At 40.3% G+C, this 27,547-nt stretch overlaps 1 protein-coding gene across 3 annotated transcripts; it reads right to left on the bottom strand.

Moving 5' to 3' along the window:
- Positions 1-601: 601 nt before the first annotated feature.
- LOC133483034 (store-operated calcium entry regulator STIMATE-like) lies at positions 602-27,547 on the bottom strand. 3 transcript variants are annotated; one of them, XM_061783534.1, is made up of 11 exons: positions 26,654-27,547; positions 23,474-23,522; positions 21,470-21,565; positions 19,961-20,082; positions 18,616-18,728; positions 14,232-14,309; positions 13,920-14,063; positions 11,983-12,090; positions 8,860-8,877; positions 5,837-5,960; positions 602-1,033 (listed from the first exon to the last, which is right to left on the bottom strand). In XM_061783534.1, exons 1-11 carry the CDS (start codon positions 26,847-26,849, stop codon positions 921-923), a joined length of 1,161 nt encoding a protein of 386 aa, XP_061639518.1. In that variant the 5' UTR covers positions 26,850-27,547; the 3' UTR covers positions 602-920. The 3 variants fall into 3 exon arrangements, with proteins under 3 accessions (XP_061639518.1, XP_061639517.1, XP_061639516.1); XM_061783532.1 differs by lacking the exons at positions 602-1,033; positions 5,837-5,960; positions 8,860-8,877 and having other exon boundaries at positions 10,518-12,090; positions 19,961-20,112; positions 26,654-26,940; positions 27,355-27,547; XM_061783533.1 differs by lacking the exons at positions 8,860-8,877; positions 11,983-12,090; positions 13,920-14,063; ... (4 more) ...; positions 23,474-23,522; positions 26,654-27,547 and adding an exon at positions 6,046-6,206 and having other exon boundaries at positions 620-1,033.

The following is a 27,547-nucleotide window of genomic DNA, read 5'->3' as shown; positions in this document are numbered from 1 at the left end:
ATACATGTATATAGTATGTATTAATATATATAACAAACTATTTCAAGAAAACTAAAGTTTAACTAAAATGTAAGTACAATTAAAAAGGACTATTGGAGAGGGAAATGTAGAGAAACTGCAAGAACTTGTACAGACTGGACAGAAGTAATCAGAAGGCTTGAGCGGACCCTTGCAACACTGTGGGCTGAGTCTCAAGGCAACTGGGACGCTAATCACCAGAAAACTGCCTAATTGAGAGAGACTGTTTACATGGTTTGGTAGGTACTGCTGTTTTGGTTAACCGTTTACCTCTTTAACTTTAGTGCCTGTTTGTGATAAGCAGCATCTATGAATTACAGTTAGATATCAATTTTCTTCCTGAGGAAAAAAAAAGTAGGTTATGAGTTGAATGGGTTCATTTGTGTCTGGTTGACGAAGTCCGTGAAGATGAATTGATTTATGATGTCTTGAGGGGAGGCCACTATTTGAGGGTATCTTTGAAAATAACTTCCACTCACAAGAGAATAAGTGTGTGTCAATTGTCTGAGAGTGTGTTTGAGGACTACTATAGGAACCAATGATTGATATGTCTTACATTGTAACCAATAGGGGAAAACGCAAGTTTTTAAGTTACAAGAACATTTTTATTTAGTAAACCAGAAAAAAGGAGGAACAGAAAAAAAGAGTGAGAAAAGTAGTTGAAAGTATTGACTGAGAGCACATCAGTGTGACTCAAGCACATTGAACTCATTCACCAAGGTTGATACACTGGGCAAATAGCAAAGTGCAATAGCTGTTTAAATAAGGTCATAAAAGATGTCGACATAGTCTTCTTTTGGGCCCACAATTTTTCTGAAATGCAATATGAAAAGAAAATACTAGTGGAAATCTGTCAAAAAGCAGAGAGTAGACTACACAGAGTATTTGAGAGCAATGAGGCGCTACTTGTTGAACACACTGGCTCCAGGGGCTTTGGCAGCAGGCTTGTCCAGGGATGTCTCTGTCCCTGTCCTGACATTGCTAAACACTGATGGTGCAACTTTGCCCATCCGCTCTGAAACAATAAAAAAAAAAAAGCAACATATATACATGATATAGTGAAGCAAAAGAACAATATGTGATTCTCTCCGATCACATTCTACTGTGTGACTCCAAATTTAAGTATGAGAGTGGAAAAAGTTTAAAGGTCATGAAAACAAACAAGGGGTCTGAATGTTTCTCTGTACACTGTACATAAAGTAAACACACACCTGTTCAAATACCTGGAGATCATAATCAATCATTCAAAAAAATTGCAGCAGAAATAACATTATATATAACAAGTCAAATTTGTTCAAAAAAGAAACAAGGGTTTGTTCATGTCCTTTATCAACTGTAATTACTGAATAAACCTATACTGGTCAACTATTAATTGTTTATCTCAGTAATTCTCAAAGTGTGGTACGTGTACCTCTGGTGCTACGCAGGCTCCTTGTTATACAAGAAAGAATCATTGAATTCAGTGTTCAAACTGTGCAATATATTACAGCGTCTTAAACCTTTTTTTTTTCCCTTCAATTTAATTAAGCATTTTTTTCACTCTATACTTAAGCACAGTGTTATTTTAAAACTATGCAAAATGTTGCATTGGCTGACAATAATATCAAATATACCGTTTAGGAATAATAATTTAAAAAAAAAACACTACAATGCTACGACTGTATAGTAATGCTGTACATACACAATGGGTGTGTTGGAAAACATGAAATTGTTTCGGTGACCCCAAACGAATGTAGTGTAAAAATAAAATCACATGAACTACTATGTACCGTAGTATAAAATATTTATAGTTATATAGTTTAGTTTCTGATGCAACTGCTCATTTTCCTTGTTTGTTTAGATAATGGTCTACTGGTTAGGATTTGGCGCTCTCACCGCCCCCGTGGTGTGGGTTCGTTTCCCGGTTAGGGAATCTGATTTTGAATACTATGCAAACAATTTTTGCTTAAAAAAAAACACGAATTATATCCTCTATCTTCCAAAGAAATAATAACATATATTATCTGCTTGTTATATCTGTCATGAGATGAGATTTTGTTTTTGTTTTTTTTGTAAGCAATGTGTGGATTCTTACCAAATCCTACCGAAATTGCACACGGGGAAAATATATACAGTAGTAGATCATGTTATGTTGTAGTGGTTGCAAAAATAAAATAAAAAGAAAATAAAAAAAATAAAAAAAACATTTTACAGTTGTAATATAGGCATGTTGTGTAGTCTGCAATGCAGAGGTGAAATAAAATTCAGGCAAACCCTACCCTGCAGGTTCTGTTCTGGTACCCTCAGTGTCAGGTGTGAGTAGTTTTGGATAAAGCGAGAAAGAAAACACATTCACATGACATTTTAACAAACATTTACAACAGTACTCTGAAAGAGCCACTGTGTTTGATATGGGCTAAACATGCCTAAATGTTGTGTATTGTACTGTGTAAGTATGGTGTCATTAATGCAGCCCTATGGGGGGCACAAGTCAGTGCAAACTGTAGGCCGGTCCCAAGCCCGGATAAATGCAGAGGGTTGCGTCAGGAAGGGCATCCGGCTTAAAACCTTGCCAAACAAATATGAGCGTTCATCCAAAGAGTTCCATACCGGATCGGTCGTGGCCCGGGTTAACAACGTCCGCCACCGGCGCCGTCAACCTGCAGGGCGCTGTTGGAAATTCAGCTACTGTGGGTCGAAGTCAAAGAAGAAGAAGAAGAAGAGGTGGAAAGCGGGTTCTTCGGCAGAAAGAGAAGAGGAAAACACAGAGCCTAGAACTGAATGTGGGGACTTTGAATGTTGGGACTATGACAGGAAAATCTCGGGAGTTGGTTGACATGATGATTAGGAGAAAGGTTGATATATTGTGTGTCCAGGAGACCAGGTGGAAAGGCAGTAAGGCTAGAAGTTTAGGGGCAGGGTTTAAATTATTTTACCATGGTGTAGATGGGAAGAGAAATGGAGTCGGGGTTATTTTAAAAGAAGAGTTGGCTAAGAATGTCTTGGAGGTGAAAAGAGTATCAGATCGAGTGATGAGGCTGAAATTTGAAATTGAGGGTGTTATGTGTAATGTGATTAGTGGCTATGCCCCACAGGTAGGATGTGACCTAGAGGTGAAAGAGAAATTCTGGAAGGAGCTAGATGATGTAGTTCTGAGCATCCCAGACAGAGAGAGAGTCGTAATTGGTGCAGATTGTAATGGACATGTTGGTGAAGGTAATAAGGGTGATGAAGAAGTGATGGGTAAGTACGGTATCCAGGAAAGGAACTTGGAGGGACAGATGGTGGTAGACTTTGCAACAAGGATGCAAATGGCTGTAGTGAACACTTTTTTCCAGAAGAGGCACGAACATAGGGTGACCTACAAGAGCGGAGGTAGAAGCACACAGGTGGATTACATCTTGTGCAGACGATGTAATCTGAAGGAGGTTACCAACTGTAAGGTAGTGGTAGGGGAGAGTGTGGCTAGACAGCATAGGATGGTGGTGTGTAAGATGACTGGTGGTGGGGAGGAAAATTAGGAAGACAAAGGCAGAGAAGAGAACCATGTGGTGGAAGCTGAGACAGGACGAGTGTTGTGCAGCTTTTCGGGAAGAGGTGATACAGGCTCTCGGTGGACGGAAAGAGCTTCCAGAAGACTGGACCACTGCAGCCAAGGTGATCAGAGAAGCAGGCAGGAGAGTACTTGGTGTATCTTCTGGCAGGAAAGGAGAGAAGGAGACTTGGTGGTGGAACCTCACAGTACAGGAAATCATACAAGGAAAACGGTTAGCTAAGAAGAAGTGGGACACTGAGAGGACCGAGGAGAGGCGAAAGGAATACATTGAGATGCGACACAGGGCAAAGGTAGAGGTGGCAAAGGCAAAACAAGAGGCATATGATGACATGTATGGCAGGTTGGACACTAAAGAAGGAGAAAAGGATCTATACAGGCTGGCCAGACAGAGGGATAGAGATGGGAAGGATGTGCAGCAGGTTAGGGTGATTAAGGATAGAGATGGAAATATGTTGACTGGTGCCAGCAGTGTGCTAGGTAGATGGAAAGAATACTTCGAGGAGTTGATGAATGAGGAAAATGATAGAGAAGGGAGAGTAGAAGAGGCAAGTGTGGTGGACCAGGAAGTGGCAATAATTAGTAAGGGGGAAGTTAGAAAGGCATTAAAGAGAATGAAAAATGGAAAGGCAGTTGGTCCTGATGACATTCCTGTGGAGGTATGGAAGCATCTAGGAGAGGTGGCTGTGGAGTTTTTGACCAGCTTGTTCAATAGAATTCTAGTGCGTGAGAAGATGCCTGAGGAATGGAGGAAAAGTGTACTGGTGCCCATTTTTAAGAACAAATGTGATGTGCAGAGCTGTGGCAACTATAGAGGAATAAAGTTTATGAGCCACACAATGAAGTTATGGGAAAGAGTAGTGGAGGCTAGACTCAGGACAGAAGTGAGTATTTGCGAGCAACAGTATGGTTTCATGCCTAGAAAGAGTACCACAGATGCATTATTTGCCTTGAGGATGTTGATGGAAAAGTACAGAGAAGGTCAGAAGGAGCTACATTGTGTCTTTGTAGATCTAGAGAAAGCCTATGACAGAGTACCCAGAGAGGAACTGTGGTACTGCATGCGGAAGTCTGGAGTGGCAGAGAAGTATGTTAGAATAATACAGGACATGTACGAGGGCAGCAGAACAGCGGTGAGGTGTGCTGTAGGTGTGACAGAAGAATTTAAGGTGGACGTGGGACTGCATCAGGGATCAGCCCTGAGCCCCTTCCTTTTTGCAGTGGTGATGGATAGGCTGACAGATGAGGTTAGACTGGAATCCCCGTGGACCATGATGTTTGCAGATGACATTGTGATCTGCAGTGAAAGCAGGGAGCAGCTGGAGGAACAGTTAGAAAGATGGAGGCATGCACTGGAAAGAAGAGGAATGAAGATTAGCCGAAGTAAAACAGAATATATGTGCATGAATGAGAGGGGTGGTGGGGGAAGAATGAGGCTACAGGAAGAAGAGATGGCAAAGGTAGAGGACTTTAAATACTTGGGGTCAACCGTCCAGAGCAATGGTGAGTGTGGTCAGGAAGTGAAGAAACGGGTCCAAGCAGGTTGGAACGGGTGGAGGAAGGTGTCAGGTGTGTTATGTGACAGAAGAGTCTCTGCTAGGATGAAGGGCAAAGTTTATAAAACAGTGGTGAGGCCAGCCATGATGTATGGATTAGAGACAGTGGCACTGAAGAGAAAACAGGAAGCAGAGTTGGAGGTGGCGAAAATGAAGATGTTGAGGTTCGCTCTCGGAGTGACCAGGTTGGATAAAATTAGAAATGAGCTCATCAGAGGGACAGCCAAGGTTCGATGTTTTGGAGACAAAGTTAGAGAGAGCAGACTTCAATGGTTTGGACACGTCCAGAGGAGAGAGAGTGAGTATATTGGTAGAAGGATGATGATGATGGAGCTGCCAGGCAAGAGAGCTAGAGGAAGACCAAAGAGAAGGTTGATGGATGTCGTGAGGGAAGACATGATGGCAGTTGGTGTTCGAGAGGAGGATGCAGGAGATAGGCTCTCATGGAAAAGGATGACGCGCTGTGGCGACCCCTAACGGGACAAGCCGAAAGGAAAAGAAAAAGAAGAAGTATGGTGTCATTGTGTACTGACACCAAGGCATCCTGAAAAATCAATGTTTCTATCTCAAAAAGCGTTGGCGGGAGGTTACACAAACAAACACACACTGATGACAAAATCCCCTCTTTGGCAGAGGTAATAAAATATAAAAGGAAAACGTCCTTACAATCGTGAGTTTGTGACACCATTTTGATGATGACTGTTAGAGGAAAGAACAAGATGTGACTTACCACACTCCGCCATGACCTCATAGGTCTTACTCTTGACTTCACCCTTCAGGCCCAGTTTGCTGCGTGCTCCTTTCAGGTCCTCCTCGTTCATGGGTGGACGCTTCTTCTTTTTCACTTCGCTTGGCTAAAATGAACACAAGCACAGAAGGCAAGAGCAGTGGTATACAGCGCACGTTAAACGATCAGAATTCCATTTTGAATGAATTTACCTGTGACATGTCGCTCCAAGTTGTTGTGTAGGTTGCTTTCAGCGTGTCTGCTCCACGCCTGAGGAGTGTCTTTTACCCCCTGCTAGCCTGACGTGATATATATCTATATATATATATAGTTCGGCTACAGACACAGTGAGTGACTCAGGCCCTCTAGCCTCTGTCCATTGGTGCCTGTTGTCAGGGTGTATTATTAGGTGTGAGATGGAGCAGCTGGAATCTGGAGTCTCCAGTAGACTATGACCAAACTAAAGCTGGTCTTCCCTCAACACCTCTCAAGACTCTCAACGCGGTTGTGATGAAGTCCTTTATATGGCACTTGTCTCAAAGAGGGAAAATCTGCCATAGAACAAATGGTTTAGATGTGAGATAATGTCTATACTAAAGATGTCAAACTCCTTTTCGTTGTGTGCCACTTCATGGATATGGTTTCCCTCAGAGGGCCGTTATGACCATATAAATGTACGAGCTGGAAAAAAAATAGACTAAAAAAACAGTCCCTTTTTTGATATTTTGACTATGTATAATTGTCTGCAAATTAATGCTCAAAATGACAATCTCTGGAATTTGGGTTTCATATTGTCAGTAGTTAGAAGAATAATACAAAAGATAAAAATACATTATTCAAACCTATAGCAAAATCTGAGAAACCGATCATTTTTCAGTGGTCTCTTTTCTTCTTCTTCCAGAGCTATATATTGTTCACAACAAATTGAATTTGATATCAGAAGTCATGTCTATCGTTCCTTTTACATTAAGAAGAGATTCCGTGAAAAATAAAAAGGGCCTTGAGTTTCCATTTCCCTTAACCCTTGGTAGGGTAAGGAACCATATTTGGGCAACTAATCAAAATTAAGGCCAAACGCCTCACTATCAGGCAGTTGAACCATTTCTCCCTGCCAGCCTAATGCATAAATCATAATGAGCTATACGTAAATACCCCTATTTGCAGGGGATAGGGACGTTCAAAATCTGCAGATAATTTTAACGGCCAGTATAATTGCGTTGAGTTGCGTTGATTTCTGATCCTCACTAGGGTTGCAGGCATGCTGGAGCCTATCCCACCTGACTCTGGGTGAGAGGCGGGGTACACTATACTTTAAGGTATAGTAAACACTTGATTTCAGTTGTTTCTGCTGAGGATGGCCAAACCAGTTATTAGTTTTGGGGGTGATTACTTTTTCCACACAGGGCAAGGAAACTTTGAATGGTTTTATTTCCTTAATAGAACCCCAATTCCAATGAAGTTGGGACGTTGTGTTAAACATAAATAAAAACAGAATACAATGATTTGAAAATCATGTTCAACCTATATTTAGTTGAATACACTGCAAAGACAAGATGTTTAATGTACAAACTGATAAACTTTATTGTTTTTGGCAAATAATCATTAACTTGGAATTTTATGGCTGCAACACATTCCAAAAAAACTGGGACAAGGTCATGTTTACCACTGTGTTAAATCACTTTTTCTGTAAAACATTCAATAAACGTTTGTGAACTGGGGACACTAATTGTTGAAGCTTTGTAGGTGGAATTTTTTCCCATTCTTGCTTGACGTACAGCTTCAGCTGCTCAACAGTGCGGGGTCTCCGGTGTCGTATTTTACGCTTCATAATGCGCCACACATTTTCAATGGGAGACAGGTCTGGACTGCAGGCAGGCCATTCTAGTACCCGCACTCTTTTAGTACGAAGTCACGCTCTTGTAACACGTGCAGAATGTGGTTTGGCATTGTCTTGCTGAAATAAGCATGGGTGTCAATGAAAAAGATGTTGCTTGGATGGCAGCATATGTTTCTCCAAAACCTGTATGTACCTTTCAGCATTAATGGTGCCTTCACAGATGTGTAAGTTACCCATGCCATTGGCACTAACACAGCCCCATACCATCACAGATGCTGGCTATTGAACTTTGCATCCATAACAGTCTTGATGGTTATTTTCTTTTTTGGATTGGAGGACACGAAGAAGAAGAAGAAGAATCACCTTTTATTGTCATGAAGATGCACACATGCACACAAAATTTGTTCTCTGCATTAAAATAAAATATTAGGCATCCTGAACATTGATCTATAATTTCTGTTCTTTGCCTAGTGTAACATTATTTTAGCATAAATGTCATGTGGCTATATTTCATCCCTCCAACCATTTTCACTTATCCTCACTAGGAGCATGGGAGTGTTGGATCCTATCCCAGCTGACTCTGGGCTTAAGGCAGGGTCCATCCTGATCTGGTCACCAGCCAATCACACGGCACATATAAACAAAAAACCATTCACACCTACGTGCAATTTAGTGTATTCAATTAACTTACCATGTATGTTATTGGGATGTGGGAGGAAACCGGAGTGTCCGGAGAAAACCCACGCAGGCATGGGGAGACCATGCAAGCTCCACAGGCGAGATGACGCCAGCCCTAGTTTGTAACATACAGTATTAGTAGGAGTGACCTGTATTCTATACAGTGCACCTCCCACACGTTCGTGGTCCGGCACCTGCGGCTATATATTGGAGGGGGGAAACCAACCCCAAAGACCGATATATAGCAGCTGAAATAAGTATTTAACACATCACCATTTTTCTCATTAAATATACTTCGAAAGGTGCTATTGACCTCAAGATTTTACCAGATGTTGGGAACAACCCAAATAATCCATACATACAAAGAAAGTAGAACAGATAAGATCAGAAATTAATTTGTGTGTAAATATGTGAAATGACACAGGGAAAAAGTATTGAACACATGAAGAAACGGAGGTGCAAAAAGGCATGGAAAGCCAAGACAACACCTAAAATCTATCAATAATCAAACAGCAATTTGCTCACCTGCCTTGACTAAACTATGATCTGAGGTGACATCCCCTTCTCAATCCTCTTCTTCTTCCCAAAGGTGTTCTTGGTATGCTGAATCCTTCAGAGTTCATTTCACTGGAACAGAGGAGTCAATATTTTGGACAATTATATGCTCCCAACTTTCTGCGACCAGTTCTTGCTGTGCAACATGGCACAAAGCAAGGTCCATAAAGACATGGAGGAGAGAATTTGGTATGGAAGAACTTGACTGGCCTGCACAGAGTCCTGACCCGACAGAACACCTTTGGCATGAATTAGAGTGGAGACTGAGAGCCAGGCCTTCTCGCCCAACAACAATGTGTGACCTCACAAATGCACTTCTGGAAGAATGGTCAAGCTTTCCCATAAACACACTCCTAAACCTTGTGGACAGCCTTCCCAGAAGAGTTGAAGCTGCTATAGCTGCAAAGGGTGGACCAACATCATATTGAACCCTATGGATTAGGAAGTCACTTAAATTCATATGAGAGTCAAGACAGGTGAGCAAATACTTTTGGCATTATATATATACACACACACACAATATCTCTCTCTCTCTCTCTCTCTCTCTCTCTCTCTCTATATATATATATATATATATATATATATATATATTAGGGCTGTACAATTAATCAAATTTTAATTGTGATAACGAGTTTGGCTGCCACGATTAAATGAGCCTGATTGTAGGCCATTTTCTATATTTAAAATGGGGGCACTGTTGTATCTGAAAAGTGCTTCATTTGCAGCACTGCCCGCAACCTAGTCAGCCAGCCACCAGGGGTCGAACGCATGGTTAAGACTAAATTAAGCTCCGGCACTGAGCAACAACTTCAAAATAAAAGCTTGAAATGGCATTGATGTCCAATGTAGTAATATATGTAACTTTTATCTTGAATTTGGATCTCTCTGTACTTGGCGGAGATCGTAACGTACGATCGTCAATTGTAACGGCTGCCTCAACTTCAAGTTTTCGACAGGCCATACCACAATGACAAAAACACTGGAATAAATTGTGACCGTGCACGACAACAGAGACGTACCGTCCTTAACAATTGACAGTACTGACGACGGGGATTTTTAAATGAAAAGTCAGTGCTTACAGCCTAATGTTATTGCCTTCAATGCATAAACTGTATTTTATTCCTTTAAGTTGCAATTCGTGATTGCACTTTGTAATAGCACATTTATTCATTTAGCTCTTGCTAAAGTAGAATTTTTGGGTAAATGTATTTTTTTAAATTAGTATCTATCAATTATTATTATTTAAAGATTCATGTTGAACTGAAAACTGTTTAATATTGTTTGTTAAAAAGTAGTGCAATAAAAATAAAGATTTTTCCCTAACATGAGGAATAAACATGATTAATAATCATAATTATTTTGATCAAAATAAGCATGAGTATTATTTTGGCTGTAATCATACAGCCCTAATATATAAAATATTCATATATATTTGGTATGCATGTATGCATAACTACTGTACTGTATATACATAGGAGACACATAATATTAATTTGAGAATTTTCTTTTTCTTTTTTAATGCATTGTCAAGGTATTGGATTGGGACTCGGTATCGGCAGATCCTTAAATTCAGACTCGGACTCCGGTGCAAAAAAATGTGATCGGAAACACCCCTATTACAAACCAATTATTATTAAAAATATAGTGGCGTAAAATACAAACATTCTAAAATGTACTACAGTACATTCATTTGCTGGGGTGCCAAAACATCATAACAACACCCAGGTACCATGCAAATATGAAGAGGAGCTAATATTGGGACAATTGCACCACATAGTTTATCACATTCTTTATTGGGAAATCTTTTCTAATGATATCTCACTATCTTCCCCTCTTGTTTGAATCATTTTGCAAAAAAACAAAACAAAACAAAAACAATTCCTCTTCTTGTCATGGTCGAGATAAACATGCCAAAGATTTCCCTCCTTTCAAATAAAATATCTTTTTCATGCTACCATGAAATTGTCCACAACAGCGCCGTATCATCACAGTCACAGTTAATAATGTATATCGTTCCATTTACTTTAAAGGGCTGCATCGTTCACATCAACTGCACACGCAGGCATATATTTTATACAGACACCCTTTCTCCCAACTGTTTGGTCCACAGTCACTTAACAGTATTGAGGTCTATGCTCATCACATTCTTCAAATCAGAGCCTCCTGAATTCTCCATTATGCCTGAACATCAAGAGCTCTGGTTAAACCAAACAAAATCACATCAAAACTACCAAACAAAACACTTGTTGGTAATGTCACTCGGGCACGCGGTAGTGCCAAAGAAACACCAAAGGAAAGAGAAACAATGTGATCAATTGTGCAAAAGAATGATGGGATAAAGAACATTTTGGAGCAAAGCATACTCGATCTTTTGGCCCACAAATAAAACCTGTATGAAAAATGACACAGGAGAGTAGACACTCAAACACAACATAGTTAGACAAAAAAAACAGAGTAGAATTGCAGTCTTTAAGACACACTACACCAGTAGAGTGGATATTTAAGGACTTCTGCAGTGACTGGACTTGCTGTTGTCTTTTTTTATTTTTTTTAAGTCACTTATGCTGCAGACCTCTATGTGCGACCTCCGACATGAGGAACAATTACAGTAGTTCAGGGTGAATTGGTGCTGAACACGCCTCCAAGCTTGAGGGGCGACGAGCAGAGCATGTGCACGCGCCCATGGTGGTACATCGACATGAGAACACAAATGGAATCCGTATCAAGAATACACAAAACAGAAGAAAGGTGCATGGTGACTGTTCTTCTGTGGTCATAGATTAGTGCGGTGGCACAACGTCACACAAGTCCATACATCGTAGTAAGCCCGGCTTTATGTACTGTATTTTCCTCGTATACTCACACCACACTCACTCAGGTGTGTCACGTCAAAATGCAACATAAAAACCAACCCAAGTGTGTTTAACCTGCAGGAGTCATTTAGGGTACCTGGATGACTGCCATTAAAGGGGTTCCTATGTTTGAAAGGGTCTCTTGAGTAGGTTGATGATCAGGCTGCAGAGGAAGTGGGGGAAATGTTCGTAGCTGGCCCCGCATTTATCGAGGCATTCAGTCAAACGGGGATACCCATGCGCAGCTTCTTCTTCTTAACCGTCTTCAGACCCATAAGGCGGCGAACATCGTCCTCGTCTGACTCATCCATTTCATCGTCTGCTGAGAAAAGGATCTAAAAGAAAATGAGAATGAGAGTTAGACTGGAATGCAAGTTCAGGTCGACATAAGTGAGGAATTATAAACTCGTGTGGGAACCTTCAGAATTCAATCAACATTGTCATAAAAAGTGAGTGGTGTTAAAAAGTGAGATACTTGACTCAGCTGAGCTGCGTATGAATATGTTTTTTTGGTCATCTGTTAAGACTGAGTACTTTGTTTTATTATTAACAGCGGTTAACTTTTTTTTTTAAACACTTGTACAATATTACATCTATCTATTTTCTATACCACTTGTCCTGTTCAGGGTTGCAGGGGAGTTCGAGCCCATCCCAGATGACTTTGGGCAACAGATTATTTCTAGTTACATTATTTCCGATACCTTTAGGAACAATTTCTTATGATTTCAATAGGAAGTACCGGTAATTGTATGTAAATGTAAACAGGCTTCACTGTGCAAAAGGTCTGGTGATTGACTTGGCCAGTAATTGGCAAAAATTAAAAACAACAAAATGGTTTGCCAACCTCCACAGGGCAGGGGTGAAGGTATCACAATTCGAAGAAGACATCCCATCTGACATTGGGTGAGGGTTGGGGTACAATTTAGACTGGTCGCAAGCCAATCCCAGGCCACATATTGACAAACAACCATTCACATACACATTCACACCTATGGACAATTTAGACTCAATTCAATTAACCTACCATGCATGTTTTTGGTATGTGGGAAGCATTTCCTGCCGACACCCTGCTTATATAGAGGAAAGGCGGACGTGACTGAGGACACCATGCGGACGTTAAAGAGGGAAGGGTGCGCGTGAAAGAGGATGCTAAAGCCACAGCCCCAGGAGGTATGTCTGCTAAGGACCCCCGAAAATGGCACCTACGAAGAGACACTCATACAAAACACAGTTTAAACTGCACGCTATCAGTTACGCGGAGGAACATGGGAATCGAGCAGCCGCGAGAGAATTCAAGATCAACGACTCCATGGTTCGCAAGTGGATCCCTGGGCTAAGGTATCTGCTTTGACTGTTGTCCGAGCTTTCACGAAAGCCGGCATCATTGCTGAACAGCCCCCCCGGAAACGAGACTGACTCCGACAATGACGAGAGGGAACCCGGCCGGCATGTTGGATGGCGAAATTGCCCAGCTGTTCATTTTGGATACAGAAGATGAGGACTTTGATGGATTTATGGATGCGGATTGATCAAAAAATAACTTGAGTACATTGTTAAATACTTCTATAAAGTACAACCGAACTCACTGTTTACATTGTTAAATACTTCAATACTTAAATTTATCCTGCTGCCTTTTTAAAAACATACGCTAGCGTGCATGCTAGCATATGTTTTAGCGTGCATGCATGCTACCATATGTTTTACCATACCTGCGCCCAATAATACGGTGCGCCTTGTGTATGTGTTAAATACAGAAATAGACCCCGTAACTGAGACTGTGTCTTTTAATACGGTGCGCCTTATGGCCGCGAAAATACGGTACATATACTGCGATGTCACACGGTAATGTTCTTGACATAATTTTTAAAATATGGAAATTCAGATAAATTGTTCTGGAAGTGAATTTCTGTCAGTTGGCAGCTCTGCAGTCGGCCAAGAATATTCGTTTTGGTGCATCACTAAAAACAAAATATAGAAACAGCTCTCAAATGGATGAAGTTCAGTTTACTGCAAACTAATGTGCAATCACAAATAAACTAAGAATGGGAAACCAACGCAATATTATTCATGTAAAAGCAGAAGTTATGATGCAGATCTTGGTGAAGTGCCCAGTTAATGTCTGCTGTAGAGAGGACCACCTTGACTGCACATGAGAGACACTAACCTCTGACTCAGAGTCGTCGTGGGACAGAGCTCGTCTGTAGCGCACCTTGCCGTTCCCCCGCAAATCCTCTTCTCTCTCCTCTAGCTTCGCTTTGGTCCTGTGCTTCTTCATAAGGAAATTGTCAACCACCCAAAACATGAGGGCCTGTAGTCAAAGTGGGAAAGTCTCATCAAGCAGTTTGTACATCATTTACCGAAAATATACTCTTGAAATATATCTTTAAATATACACAACTAATGGATGGATAGTAATACGGTATGAATCAGCTGGAAATTAGATCCATGCAAACATTAAGAGAAGCGTCACACTTACGTTAACGAAGAATGGAACGATAAGCATGACGAGGGCAAGTTCCAACTCAGGATTGTCTATGGGGTTGAGGAGCGCCAGCTGCAACACACATTTCACACATACACTTGTAGAGCAAACATACAGTATATACACATGTACAGGAAACATACACAGCGTTTAATGCAGGGCTGTCAGGTTGTTGTTGTTTTTTGTGATACCATCATCTAGAAGAGTTTTGCTAACTAACAAGTTCACGTCAAAAATAGCTACAGGGTAAAACAAAACCCACTTGTGGAATGATCCCTTGTGATGTTCACTTACCTGAGGTTTAGTTGACTTTCGCCGAAAATTTTTCCAAACATTAAGGTTGAACTCCAAATTTGCAGGGTACAACCAACCATTCACACAGTCACACCTACTGTACGGCAATTTAGTCTTCAATTAACCTAAAAGCGTTTCTTAGAATGTGAGAGGATGCAGGAGTACCTGGAGAAAACCCACGTAAGCACAGGAAGACCATAAACACCCCACACAGAGAGGCCGCAGCTGAGATTTGAACCGTGAGCCTTGCGAGGTACTAAGAGGCACAAGCTTGACAAGCTTTAGGAACATAATTCCTAGTGGCACACAGATATAATACTGTACTGTCAGTAGATCTTTCAGTTGGGTAAGCATTAGAAAATCTTTGAGACTTGACCCAAGAAATAGCTTTAAGTTCAAGTATGAGTTGATAGCCTGGTAACTGGGAAAATGAGAATGAATGAGCCACTTCACTCTGAATGAGGTGGGTTGTTTGCGGGATACTGCCTCTAACTTAGCGCTCAGCTCTGGAAAACATCAAGGCTCTGTGCGCTCAGTGAAAGGGCACTCTGTAGAGTGTACACCTAAACCAAGCAGCATGTAATATTTCCGGAGAATTTTAAAAGTCTGGGTCAAGTCCCAAAACCAAATGGGTTCTTCCTTGGGCCCGTCCTACAGCCCTTCTCTTTTTATGAAAACCAGGCCAGTTGTGTAATTCTGTAAACAAACAAACCTACAGAGGAGTGACAACACAACGTCAGGGCAGGGGCACCCGATTATATAGTGTATAGAATCCATTACTAGATCATAGATATGAATATTAAATTGGGAGTAAATTACATTATCTAAAGAGGATCTAGTACTCATACTTTATTTTTCATTTATGTACACTTACGATTGGCAACTGGAATTAAGAGTTTCTTTGTGTAAAATTAATATTGGCGGGTATTTAAAAACAATCAAGAGTCCGATAATTCAATTTAACTGTTTATTTCAAGCTCATAAAAGATAGCAGATATATATTAACAACCTACCAACTGTACCTGTCTGAAAATTTACTTATACTACAAAGCATAAAAGTTTGCATAGCTAGTATAAGACCTTTGTCCTGGCTAGGCCACCAATATTATAAGAGCAGTAAAGCAGGTGTCAGTGCATCAGCAACATGATTTTAAAGCTGTTATTTTCAAAATAAAAAGACATAACACTTACACCACATAAACACCAACGTAAAATTATCTTCCCAGCTATTTAATACAAACAACAGTTCCAATGAATTTGGAACATTGTGTAAAAGGTAAATACAAAGTGAATACCATTATTTCCCACTTCTTTTCCACGTATATTGAATTGAATGCACCACAAAGGCAAGATATTTAATGTTGAAACTAGACTTTACACCGATCTGATCGGCTTCATCGGTATTGGACGATAATTAGCATTTTATGTCATAATTCGCTGATCCGATCAATCACATTATTGATTGGCTCTGCAAAAGACATTTACTTCGCGTCGCCATCGTGTACAGTATATTTGAATCCAAAAGCTATTTTATTTTTAGCTTTGTTCCGTGTCTTTTGACGCACAACTATAAATATCTGACAGCCAATAAAGTTATTTAAAAAAAAAAAACATGTTGGCGGTGTGGGACAGACAACACCTAATGTATGGATCAGACGACAAGACAAATTTGGTCTTTCACGATTGCACATGTCAGACTAATGCAATAAAATCTTCGCATGCAGTCTTTTACGATCACGGAGCTTTATCTTGTCAACTGAAATGCGACCGGATACACCCGTTACCATGGCGACGACATTGTGACGCGTGTACTATAAGAACAAAATGGGGAAAAACGTGTGGTGGTGGTCACCGGTGCTCGGAAGATTACGTTCATTCAAGGATTGCTTGAGGTATGTTCACGTATTTTTAATACGATACGGCTCACAAGCAGGCAACAAAACGTTATGTAGCCTAGCAAGCTAGTGCTAACAGTAACGGTTTTACGTAAACTTGCCGACGTTTTGTCGAATCATGCGCTAAAGTGTCGGCGTCTGAAGTAATTTAATTACAATAAAGTAATTCAATTAGAATAAAGTAATTCAATTACAATAAAGTAATTCAATTACAATAAAGTAATTCAATTACAGTAAGTTAGCACCCGTTATTTCTGTTGTAATGTTGGTTTGACCTGACTGATTAGAATACATGACCTGACTAGAGCAGTGATTTCCAACTTCTATGGAGCGAAGCCACATATTTTACAATTGGAAAATCTCACAGCACACCAACAAACAAAAATGTCACAAAAAGTAGATGCACAGTAATTACTGTATGTACTTCCTGCCATCTAATAGAAGAGCATTTATTTGCTCTGTCTGTCACTGTGCCTCACTGGCATAAATAGAGGAACAAAGATACATTATTTATTTTAAATTAATATTTTTTTGAGCAGTTAATGTGGCACGGCACACTGGTTGGGAATCACTGGACTAGAGAATACCTTTGAAGATACTCAGTATATAGTACACAAGTATGTACAGTAAACGAACAAGTCGCTTAAATAGACACATTGCTCCATCTTGTGATTTGATAAGTGATCGGTTATCGTTTTTTTAAACTCGCTGATCGGCCCCAAAAATCGTGTAAAGCCCAAGTTCAAACTGATGAACATGGTTGTTTTTTTGGCAAATATTCTCTCATTTTGAATTTGACGTCTGCAACATGTTCCAAAAAAGCTGGGACAGGCGAAACAAAAGACTAGGAAAGTTGAAGAATGCTCAAAACACACCTGTTTGGAACATTCAACATGTTAACAGGTTAATTGGAAACAGCGGAGTGTCATAATTAGGTATAAAAGGAGCATTCCCGAAAGGCTCAGTTTTCACAAGCAAGGATGGGGCGAGGTTCACCACTTTGTCAACAACTTCATGATTCAATAGTCCAACAGTTTGAGGACAATGTTTCTCAACATATAATTGCAAGGAATTTAGGCATTTCATTAACTACAGTCCATAATACCATCAACATTTTCCGAGAATCTGGAGAAATCTCTGCACGTAAAGAAGCCAGGGCGAAAACAAACATTGAATGCCCGTGACCTTCAATCCCTCAGGTGGCACTGTACATGATAATGTAATGTAAGCAATGTAATGGATATTGCCACGTGGGCTCAGGAACAATTCAGAATACCATTGTCAGTTCATTGCTAAATCTACAAATGCAAGTTAAAATGCTACCATGTAAAGCGAAAGCCATATATCAGCAACACCTAGAAATCCTGCTGGCTTCTCTGGGTCCGAGCTCATTTGAAATGGACTGTGGCAAAGGGAAAGGTGTGTCCACATTTCAAAATGTTTTTGGGAAATCATGGATGTCATATCCCCCAGACCAAAGAGGAAATGCACCATCTGGATTGTTATCAGTGCAAAAGCCAGCCTCTGTGATGGTATGGGGGTGTGTTGCTGCCCATGGCATGGGTCACTTGCACATCTGTGAAGGCACCATTAATGGTGAAAGGTACATACAGGTTTTGGAGCAAAATATGCTGCCATCCAAGCAATGTGTTTTGCAAGGATTTCCCTGCTAATTTCAGCAAGAAAATGCCAAGCCACATTCCGCACGTCTTACAACAGCATCACTTTGTAGTAAAAGAGTGTGAGTACTGGACTGGCCTGCCAGCAGTCCAGGTCTGTGTAGCGCATTATGAGGTGCAAAATACCACAACCGAGACCCCGGACTGTTGAGCAACTTAAGTTGTATATCAAACAATAACAGGGCAGAATTCCACCAACAAAGCTTCAACAATTAGTGTCATCAGTTCCCAAATGCTCATTGAGTGTTGTTAAAAGGAAAGGTGATGTAACACAGTGGTAAACATGTCCCTGTTCCAGCTTTTTTGGACTGTGTTGCACACATCAAATTCAAAATGAGTGAATATTTGCAAAGGTTTATCAGTTTGAACATTAGATATCTTGTCTTTGTAGTGTATTCATCTGAATATAGGTTAAAAGGGATTTGCAAATCGTTGCATTCTGTTTTTATTTACGGATTTACACAACGTCCCCACTTAATTGGAATAGTGGTTTGTATAATTAATACTGACCTTCTTCCATTGGGGGATGAGGAGGACCAGCATGATAACGACTTTCTCAAACATCATGATGAGGATGTAGAGAATACACTGACCCAACCATGCTGAGCACTGTATAGGCTCTCCTAAACACCACACAGAAGGATAGAAAAAACACAGTCAGGTAATTTGGGATTCTTTTATATCGGGAGTCCTCAGTTTAAAACTTAGTTCCTACAACTACGACATACCAGTACCCTTAATTTGTAGTTGGGATGCGCCGCAGTCTATCACTAATATGCGCTAACACAATAGTAAAGTTATTATTACAGTAAATATTTGTCTGAAAAACACTTCTATGCCATACATTTTGAGTAAAACAATCACATGAAAAATGTGAAGTACGGCAAGAACTGAGCGTACCTTCGTGTGCTGCATGAGGACGCCGCTGCACAAACTAGTTCATTACGCGCTTTTTGTGACTTTAAAACCTCGTATGTTGAGACCGTTGTAAAGCGAGGACCAGTCAGCACCTTTCTATTTCATGGTTTTCAAAGAGCTTGTAGAGCCTTCCATGACTTAGTGATTAAATATGAAGATATATTGTATGCTGTATTACAAGGAAAATGCTTGTTTATTAGTCTTTATTAATACTTTCAGTTGTGCAATACAGAGAGAAAATAAAATGTATTGTCTTGAATGTGTTTGCTGCCATTCTTGTCATTGGCATTTGTGACAGATACCTGTACATGTGTGGTTCAGAGGCTATTTTGGATGGCTGCAACTAACAATTATTTTGATAATCGATTTTTTTCGATTAATCAATCAATCGTATGTAAAAACATTTTTAATTTCCATCCCTTTATTCAAAAACAGGACTAATTAAATTTGACAGCACAGAAAATGCACTTACATAAATTGGTTAATGATTTGGTTCGTAACATCCGTCAGAAAATTGGAAAAAGTAAAAGTAGATAAAAGATAAGTCTGCTTTAATGAAGGACTACAGAAATCGGAGATTATTTACAGTTGAGACACTAAAATACAGAGGATTTGGACAATTTGAAGTTAAACAAGGTCTCTTAACGATTAATTGATTATCAAATTGGTTGTCAATTAATTTGACAGTTGTCGAGTAATTGTTACACCTCTACTATTTTCTAAAGCTCAGCTCAAATTTAGACTTAAACACACTTATGATTCGACTAACTGTTAATGAGTATTTTTATAATGCTTTTGCAACATTGCAGGACTGACACAAGCATTGCAGTGCCTATTGCTGCCCTCCTTTGGACATTTGCGGAATTAAAAGAATGTGCTGGGACACACACAGACACGCGCTCGCTCGCTCACACACACACACACACACACACCTCACCGTATTCTCCAAAACGGAGAGACTCCCATTGCCTCCACTCGACAACTGCACTGACGGCTCGTACGCCAGCGTAGATGAACAACATGCCCAGAGAGGCATCCAATAAGAAGTTAATGAGGTATCTAGGAAACAAAACATTGGTTCCAGTGTGCCTTCAAGCCAGGATGACGTTAGATGTATTAATAAACACAGTGTTACAATACAGTGTAGTGTATTACCGTAATTTCTTGTGTATAATGAGCATTTTTTCCCCAAAAAAATTGTCAATAGTTAATAGTGCGCATTATACAAAGGTATAGGGGAAAATGGAAAGAACTTTCACACTTTATAAATGTATGCCGCCATCAAGAGGTTATGAAAAAGCTGTACACTTACAATATCCCACCACCACCTAGAGGTCATGAGAAAGGTGTACGCTTTCATCCTAATATGCCACCGCCACCTAGCGGTTATGAAAAAGGTGTAGCCTACACTTTCATTCCAATATGATGGGTACATATGACTGCATAATATGTACAGTTGTGCTCATACGTTGACATACCTTGGCAGAATTTTTGAATTATTATTTATTTTTATTTTTTTTAATATGACTGATGACTGAACAACAACCATCATTAATTTCTTTATGTTTTTTTTTAAATGATAATGCTTTTCTGAAATGCTTGACAGCTTAATATGAATCCCATTAAAATAAAATTAAATGTGATTTGCCTGGCCCTTCATGTTTTCTTTAAAGAATTGTGCCCATCTTACAAATTCTGCCTGGGTAATCAATAGGGTTGGGCATCCAGAATCGAGAACAACTGGACTAATGTTCCAGTTCTCCCAGAACCGTTCAAATGAAAAAAAATTTGGTTCCCAGTTTCGATGCCTAGTCCTCCAGCCGTGAAGAAGAAGTGGCGAAAAACAACAAAGAAGCGGCGTAAACCAACAAAGAATGCCCACGATGACGTGCTTGTGCTCAACGGCAGCAAATAAAAGTTCATTTTAGTCTATGGTGCGGGCTGCTAAGAAAATGGATGTTCATAATTTGGACAGCCTTTATTTAAACCATGAAAACTTTTTTGACCCAGCCCCCTAAAAAAATCGGAATCGAGAATCGTTTGGAACCGGAATTGAACTAAGGAATCGGAACCAGAATTGCTCAAATTCAAACAATGCCCAACCCTAGTTTTCAAACATATGAACACAACTGTGTGTTTTCTCATTTACTAAATAAAGGTAGGGCAGTGAATTTCAAAATAAGAGCAAGTAAATAAAAATAAAGTATTACATGTTCAAATAAAGTACTTCACGTAATAATTATTAGAAAAAAAAATACAGACAATACTTCCTGTTTTTATCATATGGGTAGAAGCAAAATCATGCATTGTAAAAATGCATTAAACATGGGTAGAAGGGTTTTCCAGAATTTTTAGGTCAACTGTGGGGGTGGGTATTATACGTGGGTGCACATTATACAGGAGAAATTACAGTACTATAAGTATATCCTATAAAGAGTTGACTCACAACGAGCAGGGATCCTCCTCATTAAGGTCTGAAAGGTAAACATTAGCAAAGTGGATGAAGAGCATCCCAATTGCCTGTTTGGAAGTATCCAGGAACCTGCAAAAGACACAATAATATACTTCTTAAGCGTTGCAGTGACGTGGGAGCATTATTATGACTCCCACAAGAGGTCGAGGCAGGACATGCCCCGCCGCAATATGATTGGCTGCTGCATCCAGGCAGTAAGGGCAGGCTACACAAATGAAACGAGATGACTACTCCAAATATGTATCACATTCATACAAAATAAAAACGATCAAGTCTGTTAAGGTTAGGATGAGTTAGGGTTAGTGGGATTCATAGGCGCTGGCCCAATTTTGGTGGTACTCAAGCACACCTAAATTGAATCCCAGCACTGCTAACATTTGAGATTACAGTCTTTGTTTTAATTATATGTCATTTTAAAACTAACTAGAAAAGTGTATAACCATACAGAATATGGTTGAAATATATATTTTAACAACAAATTATGGCACCACCCCTTGACTCAAAATGGTTTGTTCCATCCAATCCCTCCCACCTCTTCCCGACTGGGTTCTGAGTGCGCAGAGCAATACGCTGCCTTCCTGTGATATACAGTCGTGGTGTAAGTACCTGGCCTAAACCAGTATTTATGAAACTTTAACTTCTACCACTCAGTGTGTTGACCACCCTATGATCATTCCCCTTCCTCATTTTGCTGCAATTAACCATAGCTCACAGTTTATGTCCTTAGGTAGGAGTTAGCTGACATTTTTTTTTCTAGCTACGAAACATTTTAGGTGGACAGACAGCACCACTATCCTCTGGTTGAATTGGAATGGGATAAATTAACACTTGTGTAATGCGCATGTGCTAATACTCAAGCCAAGGTACTACTGAAAAGCTAACTGACTGACGTTCATTAATATTTTCTTACTATCATTGTGAAGCATAATTCAAAAGATTTTGGCTTGTTCGCCCACTACTCACAAGTCACAACCCACAGAGGACGGGACGTGTCACGTGAGTTAAGTAAAAAAGAGGAGGATATTTTGAGAAGCGGGTCCAATTCAATCAATATAATGTCACCTGCTTATGGCGCAGCGTTCATCTGTCGCATACATTTTGGTGACAGTGACTGCAGTTACATTCAACATTATACATATAGTCAAGTATTGCTGTAAACCACAACACATGTATGCTTTTATATAGTGTATTTGCATGGCTTGTGGAGGCTGCCCAGCAAGCTGGCTCGATCGCTCTAAACCCGGAAATGCACTTCATGTGGAAGCTTATTTTATGAAGTCGTGTGCCACGAAATGAGCCCGAACACAGCAAAATTCGGGTTCTGAAATGCTTAGGTAGTTCTCCAAAAATAAATTAAAGCCATTTATTCTTCAACCCCTCTGAGTTTGGCAGGTGACGCAAATTTTAAGCTTTCCACAATACGCTGCCGCGTTGCCACTCAACAATTTTTCCTGAGAAGAGTTGGTACGTACTTGAATATTAATTGACAAACCTACATCACACTGTCAGCGATTTCAAACCCTGACGTTTGCAAGCGGTTCTGGTGTTCAAAACTGAATTTGGTTGAATTCAATCGACAAACAACCACAGATGTCGAACTTAAATTAGGTCACAGACTCATTCGGACCTGTTATGCATAAAATAAATCTGAACATAAATGGATTTTGATTGAAGGGAACCTTTAAAATCTACAGTGAAATTTATCTTGCCTGGCCGGGAGCTCAGCACCCCTAAACCTCCGATACTAGAAGTTTAAGTTAGGTACCACGCTTCCTGCCTGGATGCAGTAGGGCGTGTCCTACATGGATGCAGCAGCCAATCATACTGCAGCGGGGGCATGCCCTGCAGCCAATCATATTGCAGCATTACAGCAGGCCGTGTCCGGTCTGTTCTGCCTAGAGCTCTATTGGATTCATAATAACATGGTGTGGGCCTCACTTGAAGATGGAAGAGGAATTGTTACAGCCAGCAACTTACCAGATTCTCCAGGGTCTCCTCTCATGTTTGGGCTCCCGGAAGCGTTTCACTGTGCAAAAATTAGACAATAAGCAGTTAGTGTGAGGATGCAGCGGTCCCTTATCCTCATTTAGGTGTGCTGGAACCTATCCCAGCTGTCTTCAGGCGAGAGGCAGGATATACCTTGGACTGGTCACCAGGCAATGGCACAGTACACATATACAGGTAGACAAACCATTCTCACACACATTCACACCTGAAATGTAAATAGTAAAAGGGCCCCAATTATTATAATTTTTTTCAATAAGTCAAAGGTCCCTTTTTTTTGTGTCTGTCAATACCTTTGTGAACACAGTACCTAGTTCACATGTGTCAAACGTACAGCCCGAGGGCCAGAAGCGGCCCGTCAGGGGGTCCAATCTGGCCCGTCAGGCAAGTTTTTGTTAGTTTTAGTTATACATACAGACTCTTATTTTGAAACTCATGCTTTTAATTTGACAAGCATCGTAAAACCGGCAGTATTATGGCTCGCGTGACGTCACATGCACAAAGCTTTGAGAGAAAAAAGATCGCTGCACTTCCATATCATATGCAATAAGAGACTTTGTGTAACTCCTGCAGAAGCAATGCCTATATGCATTATATCATGTATTATTTGTTAAGTAATTTCATGTGCAAATATGCACATCCAGTTAAAAAGGTGTTGTTAAATTAATTGGGACATGGCCTTATTAAAGCCCAGATATAAATGGTTGGTTTACATCAGACAAACAAAATATGAATTAATATGTATGTCCTTAATAAACATAGCTAATACATTTATTTTGTCTTCATCTTTTAGTTCGATATCCCTGATCTGTCTGAAGTAATTCAGAGAAGTCCTGCCTTTAATTAATCCCAGTATGTCATGCAGTCGAACTGGTTTTATGCAAGAGGGCGCTCCACTGAGAGTAGTGATGTTCAACACAAATAAAATTTCTGCTGTTCTTAACCGTTCCAATTTCCATAACAACCCCATCAGCTCCCCAAGTCCATGTCCAAGTGGTTTTACTTTTTTCTTTTTACATAACTACTTCAAAATGAGTGCTTGCTGGACTTCCTGTGACTTCTAACCAATCTACCAATTTATTTAAATGTGTCATTCTGCTTTAATAGTAAAACCTTTTCTAAAGTGTTCTTCTGTTTCCATGTGGGCAACTTATACTGCAAGCTGTGACGTTATTTACTGAAGTGTGACTTCAGACTGAACACAACCAGCACACACCCTGGTCATGATGTGTGAATCTGAGGCCTCTCTCTTTCTCTCTCTCTCTCTCTCTCTCTCTCTCTCTCTCTCTCTCTCACTCACTCACTCACTCACTCACTCACACGCACGCACACATCCTAGTCATCCTGCTGCCTGCAAAATTCATACTGAAACATTCCTCAGTGCTTTCTATACAAGAGGCTACACCGTGACGGGACACACTCATTAAGTCACACAGCTGTCAGTACCGTGCCAGACACTGATCCAATGGAACCATAACTCTGTTGCAGTCTTTCCCTCTCAGTCTCAACCTGCAATGCTCTAATATACTGCAAAGGCCAAATTCCTTATTGTGGGTGTGAAAAATCTAGTTGATGAAATTAGTTATTAGTTATATTAACATAACAATTAGTTAGAAATTTGTTATTATATATATACTATATTATATATATATATATATATTGAACATGTTTAGTTTTTACAATGTCTGATGCCTGCACAGTGTCTGATGGTACCAATATGCAGATAAGTGAAGCATCCATCTGAAAGCGTCTTGCTTGTTCATTGAACTGACAGCTAAATCAAATAGTTGCATCTCTACAATACATAAATTGAAACTCATGATGAAAGGAAGCAAAATAAATGGGTTTATGTTTCTTTATTAGACACTATTGATTGAAAGATTGATTGAAAACTGGATCCATTTATGGCTATGTTGTATTTTGTACAGTTGCCCCACAGTAAGAACGTGCTGGATTTGACTCTCGGCTTGGACCTTTCTGTTTGGAGTTTGCGTGTTCTCCTTGTACTTGAGTGGGTTTCTTTCCCAGTCCAAAACATGTACAGTGAACCTCCAAAGTTGAACAAACAAGGTTTTACAAATCAGAATTCAAACACAGTATAATCTGCTATTTGCGGAACGTCACGTGACCAAACTCGGAAAACGGGATAGCTGACTTCCTGTGTATGCTCACAAGCATGACTACGGTTTGATTACATGATGGTTTGAAGTTGCTAAAATTTGGTTTTCTTTATGACTGATTTATTTGTACAAAAGTTAATTAAATGCATGTATATCATTTATTTATACAAATATGAGATTGAAACATTCATAAAGTCTAAACATCGAATATTGTAATCTTTGGTGGCTCTGTGGTGACATCTTGCATTAAAAAAAGACATTGTAGACGTTTTAAATCCAGTTATTTTGTCACGGTCCCCTTCACCCAAGCCAGGAGGAAGTGCTCAGACCCATTTTGCTGAATGTGGAAGTACGTATATACTGGCTTATCTGGAAAAATGTGCATCCAAAGTTGCAGAAAAACCCAGAGGAACTAAACGCCATTGTGCATGACATCATACTAGAGTTCAGCATATCTCACAAGACTTCACATAGTTAACTCCCCAGGCCTGTTTATCTTTTTCTTTGGCTTTTATATGCGTGTCTTTGTGGCAGCGGACTCAACTCAACGCAAGCAGCAGCAGTGATCTTTTGCGACACAGTTTTTTGTTTTGTTTTAACCACAGTTAACTTAAGATTTGTTCTGTATGACAGCGAGGTTTAAAGTGAAATGCTGGCAATGTGACTTTGGCGGCAAAGGGGAAATGTGATGATAACCATACAATAGAAAATACGTGGAATTTATTGTGATGTAAGAAAGCAGTACACATCACTGATCAGTCAAAAATAAAAGAATGGCATGTATGTGATCTACAGCTAGTCCTCATATGAACGGACTCAACAGGAGCAGAAGTCTTTCTTTGCCACAGTTTTTTGTTTTGTTTTAACCACAGTTAACTTAGATTTGTTCTGTATGACAGCGAAGTGAAAAGTGAAATGCTGGCAATGTGACTTGCCTTCAAAGCACTAATGCCCCTCACCACTTCCCCATCATGTATGTATGTGATACTTCTGGACAATGTAGCTTGAGTCAGACGTATGTGGCCATACTCACACATGAGAATGCTGAAAGCCATCACAGCAAGGAGTCCTTGAAGGAAGATCCCAAACGAGTTCATCAGGGCGCCATTCTTACAACCCCTGTTATCAGGAGCTGGTGTCGGGCCCGAGGACGTGTTGCTGAGGGACATTGCTGACAGTCCTGCCACGTTGCCCTGCTTGGACAGCGTGTGCAGCCCACTAGCAGCCATTGTTTGACAAATGTGCACCAGAGCTACGGTATTTTGGGGGTCCCCGGTTTCTCCTTGCTCAGTCCTCCCGGCTCCGGCAGATGTTGGTCAGCTAATCGATAAGGGAAGCAGCACGGGCTTGTGTGAGAGATGAAGACCTCTCATACTTATTATCCCGATTCAAACATGTATGAAGTGCCTCGAAACTCAAAAGGGGGCCGGGAACTTTTCTTAAAGTAACGTCGTTCTGTAACATTAATAGCGACTTTAAAAGGTTCGGCGTATGACATCTGCCGACTCGAGTCAGCAAGTGGACAAAGCCACCGAACTGAAGCCGGGTAATTTGGACGCAGTAAACATGCTTCTATTTCGACAATGCGCTCATTCAACAAGACCCCAGCGTATACGTAGAATTAAGCAACCCCCAAAATTGCGTCCATAACAGACAAACATAGTGATGCTTCTTGACTAGCTTAACTCCCCAGCCTTCAAGCTAACCATTCTAAGCTAAGCTAACATAACAAACCCCGTTTCTTGCTCGAGACGTCGAAGGCATTTGGGCGTGCACTCCGTGGTTTAAACGCCGACAAGAGCGTTCGTCCTGTGGGTTCTAAAAAGGTGACCGAGATGAAAAAAAAAACGCAGGTCATGACTCGATTGCATCCCGCAGTTTCCCTGCACAGTCCAGCGGACACTCGTGTTGACAGACGGAGGAGTCA

This window comes from Phyllopteryx taeniolatus, chromosome 9, assembly GCF_024500385.1.
Source record: "Phyllopteryx taeniolatus isolate TA_2022b chromosome 9, UOR_Ptae_1.2, whole genome shotgun sequence".
NCBI lineage: Eukaryota > Metazoa > Chordata > Actinopteri > Syngnathiformes > Syngnathidae > Phyllopteryx > Phyllopteryx taeniolatus.
Note: the sequence above shows the minus strand (reverse complement) of the source record. Positions and strands in the feature narration are given on the sequence as shown.